The sequence below is a fragment of the Aspergillus udagawae genome (genome assembly GCF_001078395.1).
Source record: "Aspergillus udagawae IFM 46973 DNA, scaffold_2, whole genome shotgun sequence".
In the NCBI taxonomy this organism is placed as follows: domain Eukaryota; kingdom Fungi; phylum Ascomycota; class Eurotiomycetes; order Eurotiales; family Aspergillaceae; genus Aspergillus; species Aspergillus udagawae.
The window spans coordinates 697,901-714,166 of NW_025091265.1; the positions used below are offsets into that span (position 1 = coordinate 697,901).

Sequence of the window (16,266 nt, forward strand, 5' to 3'; positions counted from 1 at the left end):
GTTGTTGCCATATTGGTTTGGGTCATTGATAAGGAGTTTGTATGGTAGTTTGTACCTTGGTCGGAGTTCGTATCGGTCGGGCATATATAGTACCACTGCATTCAATATCAAAGGGTCAAACCATCATCTAGTACTGATATCGAATCGTCACCTACTGGGGATCGAAACCATAGTAACAATATAATGATCTAGTACCATAGTATTCGATATTGAATCAACATCTGGTAGGGATATCGAATCATCTGTCTCTGAACATTCACCACCTAAAACCTCCCCAACCCTCATACCTCATATCTCACCTCTACCCCCAACACATCATCTCTTCTCACTTCTCACTTCTCACTTCTTACTTCTTACTCTCCACTTCCTATATGCTTTCAAGTAGTTTTGGTTGTCCAACTTATATTACCCTTCAAGGGCTTAACCGGGCCCTCCCAATCCTGCAAGGATTGAGATTCGTTGCCCCAAAGATTTGTGAAAAATGCAAATCTACCAAAGGCCCATGGACCTGGTTGCCCGGAACCATATATGGTTCTGTAAGATGGTGAAGGAAATGCATTGGAGCATCTCCGCCTGTCAAGTGCAAAGATTGTCCCAGGGCATTTACTTATATGTCCAGCCTCAGGCGTCATGAGGAGAAGCGTAAGAGTCTCCTCTTGTCGAAATCCGCTGACCACTCCTATAGACACCAGAGATAAGAGTGGTAAAAGGTAAGTACGTCAATAGTAAGCAACCAGATGATCATACTGAGTATCTTAGCGATGCGTTGAAAAGACATGAGCAAATACCACATTCGCCAGCTGCCCTAGCCACCCCATCCCTTCCAACTCCAACTCTTACTGAACGACCAGTTTCATCCACAAACCATCCAGAGAACATGGAACAAAAACGTCGCAATCGCCAGCTCTCCTCCTGCGAGCCATGCCGCAAATCCAAACTCCGTTGCGATCATTCAACTCCGATTTGCAACCGCTGCGTCCGGCGGGATCAGGCAGACTCGTGTTTTTATCACCCTGCGCCCGTCACGAAACCATACCAAAGCAAGGCAGCAGCACAGAGCCAAAACCAAGACCCGAGCGCAAGTGATAGCATACGCGACTTGTCTGTGTCCTCCACAGTCTCTGGATCCTCAGCAGCGCATCTGATTCAAGAAGCAAGAAGCAAGAAGCAAGAAGCAAGAAGCAAGAAGCAAGAAGCAAGAAGCAAGAAGCAAGAAGCAAGAAGCAAGAAGCAAGAAGCAAGAAGGAAGCTGGCAGGGGTGCGAGAGAGGTGCAAGTGACGAGATGATATTGATGTGAGAGAAGTGGAACTGATAGATAAGAGAAATATGAGGTGAGGACTACTAGCTGGGTTCAGTGCGATGCTGAACATACAGAGTACAGAGAAGAATGGATGGGTTAGATGTCTCCTACACTTGCTCTACAGATTGATTCTATTCCTATCTCACTTGTCACTTGTCAAGTGCTGCAAATACAGCAGAAGTAATATGTCATTCAATCATCCTTTGTTAAGCCACACTCCCGTCAACCTCATCCATTTATTAAATATATAGTTATTACTTCGTTTAAGGATAAGGACACATTCCCATCAGGGCTATATAAAGATTTAAATAGTTATAGACTAATAGGATAACTGGAATATGGATATGTGCGTGATTTAAGGTCTGAAGACATAGACTGATATCTTAAAAGAACATAGATTAGCTATTTATATTTCTATCATGCCTCTCTCCCTCTCAAACCCTTTTAAATCATATAATTTTAAATTACGATGTTAGATGACAGGGAAAGCCCAGAAATCTAGTAAGGATACAGATTAAACATCGGAGTTGAAATATCCATGCTACAATTAGGCCGACTCTAATACAAACAGGGTTAAATCACTGTGATTTCTAAGTCGGAGTTCGATACGCTCCGACTTTATTTCTTCCCTCCACGTCCATCAACAAACCACCATACAATATGACAACAACCCGTCGCAACGGCCAGCTCCCCTCCTGCGAGCCATGCAGGAAATCGAAACTGGGGTGCGATCATACGAGGCCGATATGTAGCCGCTGCGTCCGGCGGGGTCGGGCAGACCAGTGTCTCTATCATCCTGCTCCCCTCACAAAACCCCGAGACACCAAGGCAGCAGCGATTCGAAAACCCATGCAGAAACCAACCCATAGTCCAGGCCAGAGCGCAAACGTCAGCGTCAGTGCAGCAGGTGTCTCCCCCATCGGCATTCGCGACGTGTCTGTTTCCGTATCCGCATCAGTCTCTGCATCCCCCCTGACGATTGGCGAGTCGCATGCATGGGAGAAGCGACCGTTTGCCAATCCGGGCTTTCTGGGATTGACTAGCTACTCCGACAATGTCACGGGGTATGCCGCGGTCTTGGACCATGCGATGCGGCCGCGCGACAGTGGGGATTCGGGGTCGGGATCGATTGCGGCGGTCGTTGACTTGAGACAGGTGGAGCTCGGGGCGCAGGTGCTGCTGCTCTTGGATCACTTGCCGCTGTTTGAAGAGCTTCTGGAGAAGCGGTTTGCTATCTGGGAGGGGTGGATCTTCGGCACGCAGATGTTCCGGTGCATCATCAAAGTACTTCGAGATCTGTATCACGATGCTACAGAGGGTGTGCAGGACAAGTATGCCAGTGTGCTGGAGCTGTCGAGGACGTTTTTCCACAATACGGCTACGGAGATCGAGTTGCAGGCGTCGATGACACTGTCGGAATACGTAGCGCTAAGTGGCGCTCGATGGGACAGCTATGCGCTTGTCCTCTCTGCGGTAGGGTATGCGATCTATCACGTTGCGCATGAGGATCCGCTCTTCCAGAGCGAGGACCTCCCTGGTAAGGATATGAAGGGGTTACGACGGATTGCGCTGGCAGCGAGCGATATTTGTCTACAGTTATGTGATAGGTTGGGGACGATCAGCGATAGTCTTTGCTGCGCTACTCTTCAGTACTTGGTCTTGGTTCATCATACATATGGCACAGGTGGTAGGTTTTGTGCTCAGCCTGGCGATCACAATTCAGACTGACAAAGGACAGATTACAGAACCTGGCAGAAGCTCGGCGATCTTACTACGATTGTCTTTGCTCTGGGCCTTCATCAGGCGGGAGACGACAGAAACATCCCTTTTTTTCTATCCGAGTTGCGCAAGAGAATCATGATCGGGGCATACGGCATTGACAAAGACCTGGCGCTGTTCCTCGGTAGGCCGCCCCGGATATGCAAACAGTACTGCAATATCCAGTCCCCGCTGGACCTGACTTGGGAAGAGGTGATTGCCGCACCCAGCGTGCGGCAGGCTGCACTGCTGAAGCTGGATGCGCAAGGCTGGAATACAGAGGGAATACTAGGCAGCGGCGCAAGAGGGCGTACCATCTATCTTGCCTGTTTGATTCGAGAGGATATCCTAGAGTTGTCAATTGGCCAGGGAGGCGACAATGTGGAGGAACATGCTGAGTGAGTGCTTAGGCCGCTTTGCGCTTGTGGGATCAATCTCCGGTACTAACAATAGCCCGACAGGAGAGTCCTTAAGAGAGCACGCCAATGGCGCTCCGAACTGCCCGCCTTCCTGCAATGGAACCCTGAGTCGACCAATCCGGAGCTTGCAACATTGCATCTGGAGTTTCTGCACCAGGACTTCCTAATCTATTCGACTCTCGTCAAACGAATAGGCAAGGGTCACGATGCATTGATCAAAATCTCTCTGGAAATCATCACTTGTTTACTTGACTTGGTGTCGAGGCAGATGCGATCCCAGAAGACTCACATGTTGACCATCCTCGATGTAAGTGTTCGACCTCGTCACTGTTCACTGTTGATCACCGCTGATTATACACAGCTTTGCTATATCGGCCTTCCTGCTGCAGGTGCCTTAGCGACCGAACTACTCCGACACTCCCAGCCAAAACTTGAGCCGGTGCTCTCTTCCACACCATTTCCTCGCTCGGAGATCATTCAAAAGCTGAGCGTCTTCATCTCGCACGCAGACACCTTCATCCAGCAACACCAGGGGGATTATGAGATTGCTTTGCAAGGGCAGATGCTCATCAGACAAGTCCTTGATCGTGTGCTATCGCCAACGACAGACCAACCCTTTCCCGATCCTTCGATCAACGGAATGACGATAGGAGACGATGTTGATTTCATGGCCTTGCTGGAGAGTTTTGACTGGGAGCAGGAGATCCGTCCCACTTTCAGCTGATGGTGAAGTGTCTAGCGCTCTCGATTGCAGGATTGGAAGGAGATTTACCCGCATAAAGTGACTTAGTTCGGAAACAGAGAGAAATATGCTGCATCAAGATCACGTATCATGCCGCCAATACCTTCAAAGATTAAGTCCCGCTTCAGGCAGACAATCATAGAATGAGCCCCGTTGCGGAGCTCCTCTATCAATCGCTTAGCGTCTTGAACTTCGGTCACAGGTTCCGGGTGGTTCAGAAGCGGATAGCAAACCGAAAGGCGTTTTGACGACAGTGCCGCCCGGAGCCGGTGCACCAACATATACAACACGTAGGAGGCCTGCATAGCGGCACACTTAAAAAATGGCAGGGATCCGGTGTACCCTGCGGCGTTGGAGTTTCTTGGTTCGTCCATCTCTGCTGTACGCAGGGGCAAAAGACCTGAACGTGGTAGGCCTGCTAGGGCACGCGAAATAGCGAGGGACGACTTTAAGCTGATTATTGATGACTCAGTCTGGGTGAAGGGAAAGATCGAATCTAGATCCGGCTGCACCGGAAGCGAGGCAGTCTGCGATGGAAAAGTGTCCAGCTTGAGAAAAGTAAGGTCACAATGCTTCTCCAGAAATATGGGAATATCGGAAAAGGCTCTGTAGCGATGAAGCTTGACTCGTGCTCTGGCATATCAATGCACCCGTCAGTTTCCAAATCTTTGACAGATTTAACTAGGTCACCCACGTATGAGTCATGGCACAAGCAGTCTTCCAAATGCTCAAAGCGGCCAGGTTTTCAACTTGATCATTTTCCGCTGCTCCTAACTCCAGCTCACAGTGGTCACAGTCCGCCGCTAATGATAGTATGTGCCTGTCGAGGCGACAAGCCCGCTCCCGGAGATCCAGTGCCAGTGAGCCGTTCTGGCTCTTCGCAGTTAGTGGACGCATCACAGCGCAGACGGAGAGGATGGCGTCCTGCGCTTTCAGTAAGAGCGACCAAGGCTAGTGAATGTTAGCCATATCACAGGACAAATTAAGGGGATCACCATGGAAATATGTTCGGAGCGAAGTCTACTACCTCTGAGACTTTAACCTGAATATCAAATTTAGGATACGGAGTGGTTATTCTCGGATCACTGATGCTGATAATGGGCGACTAGTAGATCGTCAGAGAGCTTGCGTGCCTGTAGGATGTTCAGATTTGGTAATTCAACCTACCGAGTCATTGTTGGCCGACGAATGGTACATCACGATGACCTGTTTGGATTATTAGCCCGCACTGTTGAATTATGGTCAGAGAACACAAACCGCAGTCCACCATGCTCGACGCTGTGCTTCTGTTGCGTTCTCGTCGAGTTGGTGAAGCGAATAATCCATGGCTGTTGTAATGGCTTGATTAGCGCGCATCCGCATGCGTGATTTATTGCCACATTGACACAAGTCATATACACTGAGGACGGTCAGAGCCAGAATCGGGTGCAACTGCGTCGGTAATTGCGGATGGAAATCTCGGCCTTCTACCAAACCATCGGAGTTTGCCCAGCCGCCTGTAAAGTCCTCGATCTCCTTCTCTGCCATGCGGAGAGCGGCTTGAGCAAAGAGCTGAGCGTAAGACCGTCGTAGCCACACACTGCAGGGTTCGGATTGATTCCGATCATGCGGAGGTGGTATCAAGGCCAGAATGGCGGATAATGCCAGGCTCAACGAGGACGTCGGCCGGTAGGGCAGACAAGATAGCTCCACTGTGCCGGCCAGTCCATGTGATGGCTGGAAGACATGCGGATTGTCCTGAGGCAGAGACGAACCGGGCGGAGGGGGCAATAAAGGTAGACATGGATGGACAAAATGGTAATAGGCAATTTGTCTGCGTCGACACCGAGCATCCACAGTTAGTAAATACGAAGGTTCTTAGCTGTATTAATCAGCAATGTCCTTTTTTGGTACGTACATTTCTTCTTCAGAAGTATAGACCCGCAGAACCGGCCCTTGGAGTTCTCCTTGTGAGTCCTGGTGCGGAGGGGACCAGACGTCTTTCACAGGCCGATTTGAATCCTGATTCCTCCCAAGAGAGGAGAAAGGGGTCGCTGAACTCCAGAGATTGGAGTCCATAGGCGTGAGAGTGGACTCATCTGGCAGTGAAGGTGTAGACTGCGGAGCATGGATTATTGCTGCGGCCTGTGGCGGTAGCGGACTAGACTCGACAGCCGACTGTCGAGGTCCTCGACGAGGCCCGCCCCTTCTACTGGGTCTATAGGTGCAAATGCGATCTCTTAATGTGCACTTTACAACACATCTGGTATTAGCGGATTGAAATTTACTGGTTTAACAGTAAAGGTACACGGCCTACCGGTCGGCACGGGTTTTGTCCGTCACAGCGTGTTTTCGAAGCGCGACTGGGAGGGGCGTCAGTTACTGGTGGATAGCACACAGAGATTACATACGTACCAAGCTAGACAGGCAGCTTTCACGGGGCGATTGATTCGATCATTCATATTCGCGAATGTGAGGAGTTACAGGCCGGTCATTGATACTTGAAACATCGCCGGCCCGCTTCGGCGATGAAGCCATCTGACACGTGATTATTTTGCTTACTAATGCCGAATCAGCATTTGCTTCCAACAATGGTAGATTATCTAGTACACCCTGGGTCATCGAATAAAACTTCTTGGATTGTAATAACAAATATGACTGCATAATCAAACATGTCAATATTTTTTTGCATCTCAATTTCAATGATCTTGAGCAGCTGGAAGGTTCCATTCAAAGATGGCGAGCCAATTTAGCGTCGCCGAAATGCCTTACCATCCTGCCTTGGCCGAGTGCTGTTTCGTCGACGTGGTTGTCGAGCTTCCGATATTTGAAGTTTGACGAGGAAGTCATATATCTTGGGTGTAATCCTTTATGTGGGGAATGATTTTGTCAAAATCAGTTATTAATTGTCTATAATTGCTGTAGCTGCTTGATCCGGCATTTGGTCGTCTGTGATTGACATAGTGACCGATATCTGTCAGGGATATATGTAATAATGGGCCGGGGTGGTGAACAATCATTGCTCCAGGTCGATATACAAAAACCCTCACATGCCACTCTGCCCGTATTGCAAAGTTATTTCAATCGCAGTAGATGACGAGGCAGATATCGACAATTCGGCGTTTGTGTCAGCAATTACCCCGCTTATACGATATTACGACCAAGACCCAAGAGCATTGAGTCACCGCTGCTCGTATAAGATGCCAGCGTGGCATCCATCCTGAAATCTTTGCTGCAGTTCATCATTTCAACGATAGGGGATAATAGCTCCTAGCCATGACTCTCAACGGAAGCTGCATGTGTGGTGCCATCGCCTATACCTCAAGCTGTAAGTTAAACGCATTATCGCCTATTCTCATGCTGATGGTTGCATTCAAGCTGAGCCCTTAATGAGCTGCCTCTGCCACTGCGTTGATTGTCAAAAGGTATGGGCGGTTCCCTGTGGCCCAATGCCCCTGTGGGAAGGCGACGAAGACTGAGACCTCCATTGAAAAGTGGACCGGCAGCGCATTCACATCCAACGTTATTGTTCCAAGAGATTCGTTCAAGGTCACTAAAGGTATGGACACCATCACACTAGGTGACATATATTCACAAAGCTAACGCCAGCCAGGAACTCCGCGGTCGCATGATGTCACGGGCGAGAGTGGGAAGATTAACAAGCACTTCTTCTGCGGCGATTGCGGATCGAGCCTGTACTCGGAGCTGGAGATGATGAGCGACAAGACGGGAATCAAGGCGGGCACGCTCGACGGTGGAGAGGCGCATTTGCGCAACAAGGTCGACGTCGAGTTCTATGCCAAAGACCGTGTGCATTACCTGGGTGCACTTGACAACGTGAGGCAGGAACCTCGTCTTGGGTAGGTACTGTCAGCAAAGGGAGTTCAATGTCCCTTACCTAGGACGCAGAGCACTGTTGACTGCTTAAACTTGATACATGGTCTGGGTTCTCTTAGCGTCACCAGCTTGGAGCTTCAGCATAAACGAGACCAGCCGTGGACACTAGTCACAGATGAATCTGCATCAATCATTAGTCCGGATTTAGTGTCTCTCCATAATTGCAGGATGGTCAAAACTTGATATCTCCGGCGTAATCCGGGTCGGCGGTCCTCGGATGAGGGACCCGCGTATACCCGAATCTGGGGCCCCAGACCGATCTTTCGCGTTTGTCCAATCACAGTTCCTTGATATTTAAGGTTTGAACAAATAACAGGCTCGGAGGCGGGCTGATTTGCTGCGGATTACGGAGACTTTTGGGTATGCCGCGGCAGGCTCGGTCGGCGGGTGTGGGTCATCACCGTCGGTCCGTGACATGATCTTCACAGTGCTGGTAGAAAAAAAACCCCACGCCTCGATCTTAGCTTCACAGTAGCGTTTTGGGCTCGCAACTGCCGCGATGCATTCCGTTCCAAGACGTGCAAGAACTGCCGAGTCTGGAGCTTGTTCAAACTGCGTTAAGACGAGGCAGCGATGTTATGTTGGTGTTAGTGGAGGCTCGTGTTCGTCCTGTCGTCGGGCCAAATTGGACTGTGACGCTCACGGAAGCACATTGTGAGTCTTGCTCAGTAACATACGCCAGATATATTACCTTGCTGATTGTTGCAGTCATCATAGCGTGACCGAGGAGCCAGGCTCGTTGCTCACATATTGTCCCGGTTTGTCACTTTCCGTTAAAGTAGGGTATTCATCAGGATGACTGATATCGTGAAGAGGATATATTCGCCTCACAACTCAGAGAAAGCGAGCGAGAATGCGAACTGAAGAATGGCATGGCCGGGAATCCCGCCGTCTTATCAACCATCCCTCTCGACTACCACATCTCTATCATCAATCAACTATTTGGGCCCGGCTCCGCCGCTCCACCGGCTGTCCATTTGCCGAGCTACCTGGCCGGTCTCCCACACAGACTGCACAGAGACGATATCGAGTATCTTCAACGTAGTGGGGCGCTTGACCTCCCCAGAGACATGCTCCGGAACGAACTACTGAAGAGCTATCTGCTCTGGGTCCATCCGCACATGCCTATATTGGGGCTGCATGAATTTCTATCCGCTGTCGCCGGTGATAATGAATCCCATCGGATCAGCCTGTTACTATTTCACGCCGTGCTGTTTGCTGCTTCAGCTTTTGTCGATGTATGCCATATTCGTGATGAGGGATATCCTTCGCGCAGTTTTTTCCGCGAGAGCCTATACCGCAAATTGAAGGTACGTCTCTCCCCTGCTCCGGCTGCGCTTTGTAAAAACTCATCGGTGCAGGTGCTTCTCGATCTCGAATGCGAAGACGACCAACTCACTAACGCTCAAGCGATTTTGCTGATGATATCTCATCCTGAGCCGCACCGCGACCGGAAAGAACTCGCCCACTGGTTGGAGATCTGCATCTCTATGATCAGCTCGAGTCAGACTCAAATGGTCGAGGCAAACGCAAGAAAGCAACAAATATGGAGACGGACGTGGTGGTCCATATTCAATCATGTGCGACTAACATCGAGTAATCTTCTTACCTTGATGAACGGTCCAGAAAACGGCAGTGAACGCGAAACCCCTCTGCCCAGTACTCAGGATTTCAGATTCGGTGCCTTATCCCCCAACGTCCAAACATTAGTAGGGACCTACGACTTCCTCCGTGATGTGCAGTATCAACAGTTCCAAGCGAGGCTGTTCATTGAGAAATCCAAGCTCTGTCAGATAGGACAATTTCCTGAACTATCAGGAGACTTGTCTGACTCTCCCGGCCGCGAAGGCCGCGAAGGCGGATTTGCAAGTGCGGTAAACAAGGCTTCCGCTGCTGAAGTCGCGGACCTCGCCCAGAGATTGGGCAGATGGCATGCACAACTGCCACCGGCGCTTCGTCATCAATCACCGACCTCATCGACTGTCACGGAGCTGGAACAATTCATACTTGTCCATCGTGCCTGGCTGCTCTTGCTTTATCTCGCATCGGCCTACGTCGTCTGCAGTCGCAATGTAGGGAGCAACAGCCACGCAAAGGAGCACATCCTAAACAGAATCAGCCTCATCTTCGATGAACTATATCGCTTGAACCTCATCACCTTTCTTCCTATTTCCAGCATCGCTATTCTCGTGCCGGCAGTGGAGTTTCATATCAAGGCTGTCGAATCGACTTACCGTCAAACCAATGAAGCGAGTCAAAGAACGCTCCAGCAATACTCAGAAATCCTGCATCAGTTGCAAGAGAACTCCGCTCTTGCCGGTCGCATGATTGAGATTTTGAGCAATGTCACTGCTCCTGGAGCTCAGGACGACCTGTCGAGATTAATGGCTTCGGAATCCGCCGTGATGGAACGACCAGTCTCCCATTCTGATTTTGCACTAAACGAAACTGACGACTTTTACAATTTCTTGGAATCGGGCATGTCATTTGCAAATGTTATCCCGTCGGCAGATGACAGTACAAACATCGGGCTTGGTCCGCCTCTCTATAATGAGAGTTATCTTACACAATTTCTGTGATCCTTGTTGGCTGATGCACACGTATCAACATCTAATGAATGATGACCTTCTGTTATTTAGGCATTAAAAGTTCTTCTTGGTTGAGGGACAATAAATTGAGATTGATGGGGAAATCAAATTCGAATACAGAACTGCCGAGATAAGGCGTGAAATTGTAGATAAATTGGAGGAATAAACCGGGCGAGGGGAAGGAAGGGAAAACAAAAACCAAAAAAGAAACGACCGAAACGCGATTCGAACGCGCAACCTTTGGTGCCGAAAACCAACGCGCTACCATTGCGCCATCCGGCCAATTTGCTTGTCAAATGTAACCACCCTTTGGTTGACATGCTAATTCATTGAAAGCCTTCCACATTATTTGCTCCGTTCACTACTTCTCAGAGATCATACAGTGTATCTGGCTGGCATACATTGTCTGACACAAAAAAAGAAAATGAAAGGTGTATAAGCACTAATACTTGCCATTGATTACTCCTTCTTACCATCAGCTTCCTCCCCTTGTGCACTTTGTCGATGGCCACTCTGATCCGTTGTGTACAAATATATAGTTATCCGCTTCATCACCTTCGATAAAACCTCACACTTCAATATGCCGTTCTTTGCAGCAGACCTCTGTTCCCTTAATGCTGATAGTCAAAACCTAGACCAACAGCCTAATAATATTGTACCTGGATGACAATGCAGATAGCTCATCCTCTACCCAGATGCATCCCTGCAGGCTGCCAAGAATACTCCCCCGCATAGACATGCAGAAGCGCGTCGGGGTCTACTTTCCAACTTCCATTCTGTCACCACCCAGCTCAAGTCACTTGGATCATCTCTGCGGATATGTTCCTCGTTCTCTCCGTCATAGCAGCACTTCCACTGCTGACTTTCTGGATACTGAATAAGCTCGACTACTATCGGACCAAACAATTCGCAGCATGGCCACAGCCAAAGCCGTCACGAGTATGGGGTCATATGAAGGTTCTCAACGCCTTTATTTCCCGCGGTGAGCCCAACAGGCATATTGGTAAGCTTCGTCCTGCAAACTTCCTCATACACCACAAACTAATACAGAGCAGATCATGTATTCGCGGAAATCAAGACCCACCTAGGTAACCCACCGTTGTATTTCCTCGACCCACGCCCGATACAGCATCCTATGGGTATCGTCTGCAGCCATGAGATTGCAGAGCAGGTAGCCAGGGGCTCGAAGCAGTTCCCGTATGGTATGCCCAAGACCCAGACGCTGCAGGCTTATAAGTATCTAATGGGCCCTCATTCGATTCTTACTTCCGAGGTGTGTCCAACTCCTAGGTAGTATACTTCATATGGAAGACTTTGGCTGATAAAGACAGGGAGAGGAATGGAAAAGCCTTCGCAAACGGTTTAATCCTGGATTTGCGCCTCAGCATTTATTGACATTGCTCCCGTGCATACTGGAGAAGACGGTGCCGTTTTTCGAGACTCTTGATCGATATGCTCAGTCAGGCGAAGAGTTTAGTCTGGCTGGAACATGTACCAATCTCACCTTTGATATCATCGGTAGGAATTTGACCGTCTGAGGGAAATGCACCGTTACTCATATAGCAGTCTAGGCGCAGTGACAATGGACGAGGACTTGGGAGCCCAGCTTCCCATAGACAAGCAGAGCGAGATGGTCAAGCTCTACCTTGAGCTGGCTGCAAGCTACCACCGAAAGAGCTCAGTCCGCGCAAAAGTGTTGAACCCCTTGGTGGTATGGCACCAATATACTCTGGCTTGCAGACTCGATACTATCATCAAGAACCACATCAAACGCAAATTCGCAGAATTAGAGGAAGCCGGCGCCAAGGAGAAAAAGTCCCGCAGCGTCCTGGCCCTCAGTCTACAGAATATCGAGCACCTGAATGCCCATGTCCTCGATCAAACCTGCGACCAGCTGAAAACTTTCTTGTTTGCTGGTCATGACACGACCAGCATCCTCCTCCAGTGGGCATTCTATGAGCTCAGCCGCACACCTCGTGTTTTTGAATCCATTCGCCGAGAACTCGACGACGTCTTTGGGCCTGATCCTTCCCCAGCAATAGTTCGTGATAAGCTTCTTTCGCCGAACGGTGAAGAGCTCCTCACGAAGTTGCAATATACCTCCGCCGTGATCAAAGAGATACTTCGCTTATACCCTTCGTCGGGAACGGGGAGATTTGCGCCCGCGGGATCGGGTGCATATATCCAACTGCCAGATGGAAGGTCGCTGTGCATTGACGGCGTCCTAATGTACAACTGCGAGACGCTCATCCATCGCGAAGAGGCTGTCTACGGGGAATCGAAGGATGACTTTTTTCCGGAACGATGGCTCGGTGATATGGGTGCTTGTCGGATACCGTCCAGCGCCTGGCGACCATTCGAGCGAGGACCGCGCAGCTGTATTGGCCAGGGACTTGCAACGATTGAGGCACAAGTGATTCTGGCTTGTGCGGTTAGACGGTACGAATTTGTGAAGATTGGGCTCGGTGAGGTCGCGAGGGATAGCGCAGGGCAGCCAATTCTGAATCCGCGAGGGCAGTACGAGGTCAAGTCGCAATTATTCAGCGTAAGTTTCAGTCTTCTATTGGGACATTCACCAGCATTGACGTTTAAGCTAGACAATGCAAGTGACCGCAAAGCCTGTAGATGGAATGATGATGAAGGTGAAGCTGTCTTCCGGTGCCAGGAAAGAACTTTGATGTACTTCTCAACATCCAACTCCATTTATCATGTACGCCGTTCATGCTTTGCGTCTGAAACCACTCCGTAGAAATGATCTACTTTGCAGCTTTGGAAACACTTCTCAGATGCTATTGCATGCGGTGCACTGTATCTACTAATTACCGTAACATGTCTAGCTCTATCCAGATTCAAACCGAGCATCATGACTTGACTTGTATGAGATTTTTAACGCGAATTCCGTGCAATGTCCAACTCTCCTCGACTTCTTGCCCAATATGATCGAACAGTAAGCGTAAGGACTTGCGATCTTCCTTATTGCAGTTCGGTGGACCTCTTTCCCAAGGTTCAGGCCAATAACTGACATCGACATATGGAGTCGGCACCCACCCATCATAGAACACCCCATACCTTTCCTCGAGTAAGCCGATTCTCATCTCAGGCTCCGTCTCGAATGGTACACCATGAGTGCAATCACTAGTCCCAATGCGGAAATGGCGCAGATGAGGCAGCCTTCTTCGGAATGCGTCGAAGTAATGATGCCACCGCTTATTGTAGGAGTAGTAGTACCCGTACCCTGCCTCCCCGTCATCCTCAAGGCGGAGTTCCATCTCGTCTTTGTTGAATGAATACTCGCCCAGCGTGTCTTCCAAAAGAGAGAGATCATACAGGATCATGCAATCGTCCAGGGACAATTCACTCAAGGTGGCTCCATGTGAGAGAATCCACTCCAGCTGGGAGTCTTGGAAGAAGGTAAAATTTCCCAGAACAAGACTTTTGAGATGCGGAAAGTGGACCTCGCTCAGTTCAAGCTTTGGGCGAAATCCAAACCACGTGTCGCAGAAAAGGGTTAGGTGTTCAAGAGAGGACGCGGTTGGTTTCAGCCACATTGACGGAAGCTCTGTAAAAAAAGATTGCGACTCGGGAAATAGACTGAATCTGTCCTCGTTCCAAAATTCTCGAGGATCTTCTGTTGTGGCAGTATTATGCTCGCTCACAATGCTTAAGCGGAGAGATCGCAGATACCGTAGCACTTTAGTGATTCTATTAGATAGTTCGTCGTCTTTGATGTTGATATCCTGCAGATGCTGAATACCCAAGGATTGCAGAGGCACATCGAGTGAAGCCAGCCATTCAAAGAAGACACTGAGCGCCTTTTCGCGAAAGGCGACTGTCTGAGGAGGTTTGGTAATCCAATGATGCGTAGACATGCCGCAACGCTTGTCAAATTGTAACACAGCGTTTTGTACTTTAAGAAAGGTCTTAAGGTCTGAAATCCTGTTTTCAAATTCGTTGGGAAAGTAGGCTTCTTCCTCATCATCTGAGTCCTAGTTCTGTAAGCATATACTACTCGTTGGGCGGTCAGAGGAGAATACTAACGTATGGATGTTCGCGTGTGCTGATATACACCTTTTTGACCGCATCCCCTAAAGTTGAACCCTTTACGATTTCGTCCATAATCTCATAGCTGCCCTCGGTGGGATACAGTTTCAAGGTCTCAAACAGCAGCTGAGTAGTGAAACATGAGAGCAGGCGACATGTTTGACGCAAATTCTTCCAAGATGATGGATCGACGTAAGAGACAATGAGAGTAAGAAGCTCGCTGGGAAGAGCGGTGATATGGACCATGTTGCATGAGAACGCAAGCTATCTCAAAGAAAGCAGAACGGCTTAAGTCCGAGTTATATGGTCTTTTGAACCCTGAATTGATTCCATGTCAATGTCTTGGGGATCGCGAAAGAGAAAGGAACATGTTTTTGTTAGATTGGCCGAGAGATGAAGATGCTTCTTTTACAACATCACGTGAAGGGCTCATCCTCCCAGTGACTCTTGGCAGTGTTAAAGATACCTGTCATATATCAAACCGCTCAGCCAAAAAGGTGTCTAGACAACCATCTCTAGCTGCATAAATGATGGCAGCAGCAGGGACGACACAGCAGGGAGACAACAATACCCGATTCGACAGCGCCTGTGAATATTATGGCGAAGCATTCTGACCAATTATCTCCGAGATTTCCCCGCCTGAAATGTACTGTAGGAAATGAGTTCCGAAAGCGATATTAAGGGACGTCATTTCTTTTCCACACCCTAGTGAGCTTTACAGGCGGGGACTCAGGCATGAGGGAGAAATAATCTCCCCTCCCCCTGGACTTAAGGCATTCTCCACGATGGGCATACTGGAGCTGCGAGTTGACGTCTGGAAGCAAGAAGCTTGACAGAGATAAAGAAGCTGAATCCTAGAGTAGAGAACAGTACAGATGGCTGCAGTGGGAAGTAGCTCTCAGTTTTTGAAGACTTCCCAGGGTATGACTTGGAAGTTCAGGAATGTAGAACTTCTATGTACAAATGACAAATACCTTTCAGTTATATAAGCGAAGACTGGTCCTGCTTAATTACACTTTAAGTATGGTTACACAGACAGACTCAATGACCAAATATGAAGTAATGAATATCGGATGACCTTAACTTTAGCCCTACTACATACACATGGGCTTTGCTGAGAAGTTGCGGCATGGTTGCGGTTTGTGTAACCTTTTTAATTAATAGACTCCTAAGCTATTCGGTAAGCGACCTGATCACGCCTGAGAAGACCGCCTCTGTATTTCATATATAATAGCATTTTGTGAGGTCCTGCTATCTCAACAACTAAGTATATTATGGGAAACACAGTTAGAAGCTTGGAATATATTTAAAGTGTATTATAACTAATTTATAAGGTCCTACATCATATACCTTTGGATATCATGACCTTGAAGGGTGCCATCTTACATAGAATACAAAGGTGATCCACTTGCTTGGGAGATCCACTCAATTACTGAGTACATTAACTACTAGCTGTAACATTAATAGGAAAAGCAAACCCTAAAACAAATCCAAGGTTTGTTTGTGTTTGTTTGTGTGTGTGTGTGTGTGTGTGTGTGTGT

At 48.7% G+C, this 16,266-nt stretch overlaps 5 protein-coding genes and 1 non-coding gene across 6 annotated transcripts; 3 read left to right on the forward strand and 3 right to left on the reverse strand.

The window, feature by feature from the left end:
- Positions 1-1,961: 1,961 nt before the first annotated feature.
- On the forward strand, positions 1,962-4,202 carry Aud_002568 (putative chromatin structure remodeling complex protein RSC3; the record flags this gene model as incomplete). Its single annotated transcript, XM_043287534.1, has 4 exons — positions 1,962-2,988; positions 3,040-3,457; positions 3,521-3,785; positions 3,840-4,202. 4 exons carry the CDS (start codon positions 1,962-1,964, stop codon positions 4,200-4,202), a joined length of 2,073 nt encoding a protein of 690 aa, XP_043143469.1.
- A 62-nt stretch (positions 4,203-4,264) lies between these two features.
- On the reverse strand, positions 4,265-6,661 carry Aud_002569 (Zn(II)2Cys6 transcription factor; the record flags this gene model as incomplete). The annotated part of the gene is made up of 8 exons (XM_043287535.1): positions 4,265-4,853; positions 4,915-5,171; positions 5,248-5,325; positions 5,388-5,426; positions 5,478-6,033; positions 6,118-6,449; positions 6,517-6,562; positions 6,615-6,661. The coding sequence occupies 8 exons, from the start codon at positions 6,659-6,661 to the stop codon at positions 4,265-4,267; spliced, it is 1,944 nt and encodes a 647-aa protein (XP_043143470.1).
- An 814-nt stretch (positions 6,662-7,475) lies between these two features.
- On the forward strand, positions 7,476-10,675 carry Aud_002570 (transcription factor domain-containing protein; the record flags this gene model as incomplete). Its single annotated transcript, XM_043287536.1, has 6 exons — positions 7,476-7,527; positions 7,594-7,758; positions 7,813-8,059; positions 8,805-8,854; positions 8,910-9,406; positions 9,458-10,675. 6 exons carry the CDS (start codon positions 7,476-7,478, stop codon positions 10,673-10,675), a joined length of 2,229 nt encoding a protein of 742 aa, XP_043143471.1.
- Positions 10,676-10,894: 219 nt separating this feature from the next.
- On the reverse strand, positions 10,895-10,966 carry Aud_002571. The gene has a single exon. It is a non-coding gene; the product is annotated as a tRNA-Arg (tRNA).
- Positions 10,967-11,503: 537 nt separating this feature from the next.
- On the forward strand, positions 11,504-13,362 carry Aud_002572 (cytochrome P450; the record flags this gene model as incomplete). The annotated part of the gene is made up of 5 exons (XM_043287537.1): positions 11,504-11,687; positions 11,740-11,957; positions 12,016-12,202; positions 12,256-13,229; positions 13,282-13,362. The coding sequence occupies 5 exons, from the start codon at positions 11,504-11,506 to the stop codon at positions 13,360-13,362; spliced, it is 1,644 nt and encodes a 547-aa protein (XP_043143472.1).
- A 183-nt stretch (positions 13,363-13,545) lies between these two features.
- On the reverse strand, positions 13,546-14,971 carry Aud_002573 (F-box protein; the record flags this gene model as incomplete). Its single annotated transcript, XM_043287538.1, has 2 exons — positions 13,546-14,670; positions 14,723-14,971. The coding sequence occupies 2 exons, from the start codon at positions 14,969-14,971 to the stop codon at positions 13,546-13,548; spliced, it is 1,374 nt and encodes a 457-aa protein (XP_043143473.1).
- Between the last annotated feature and the right edge of the window lie 1,295 nt (positions 14,972-16,266).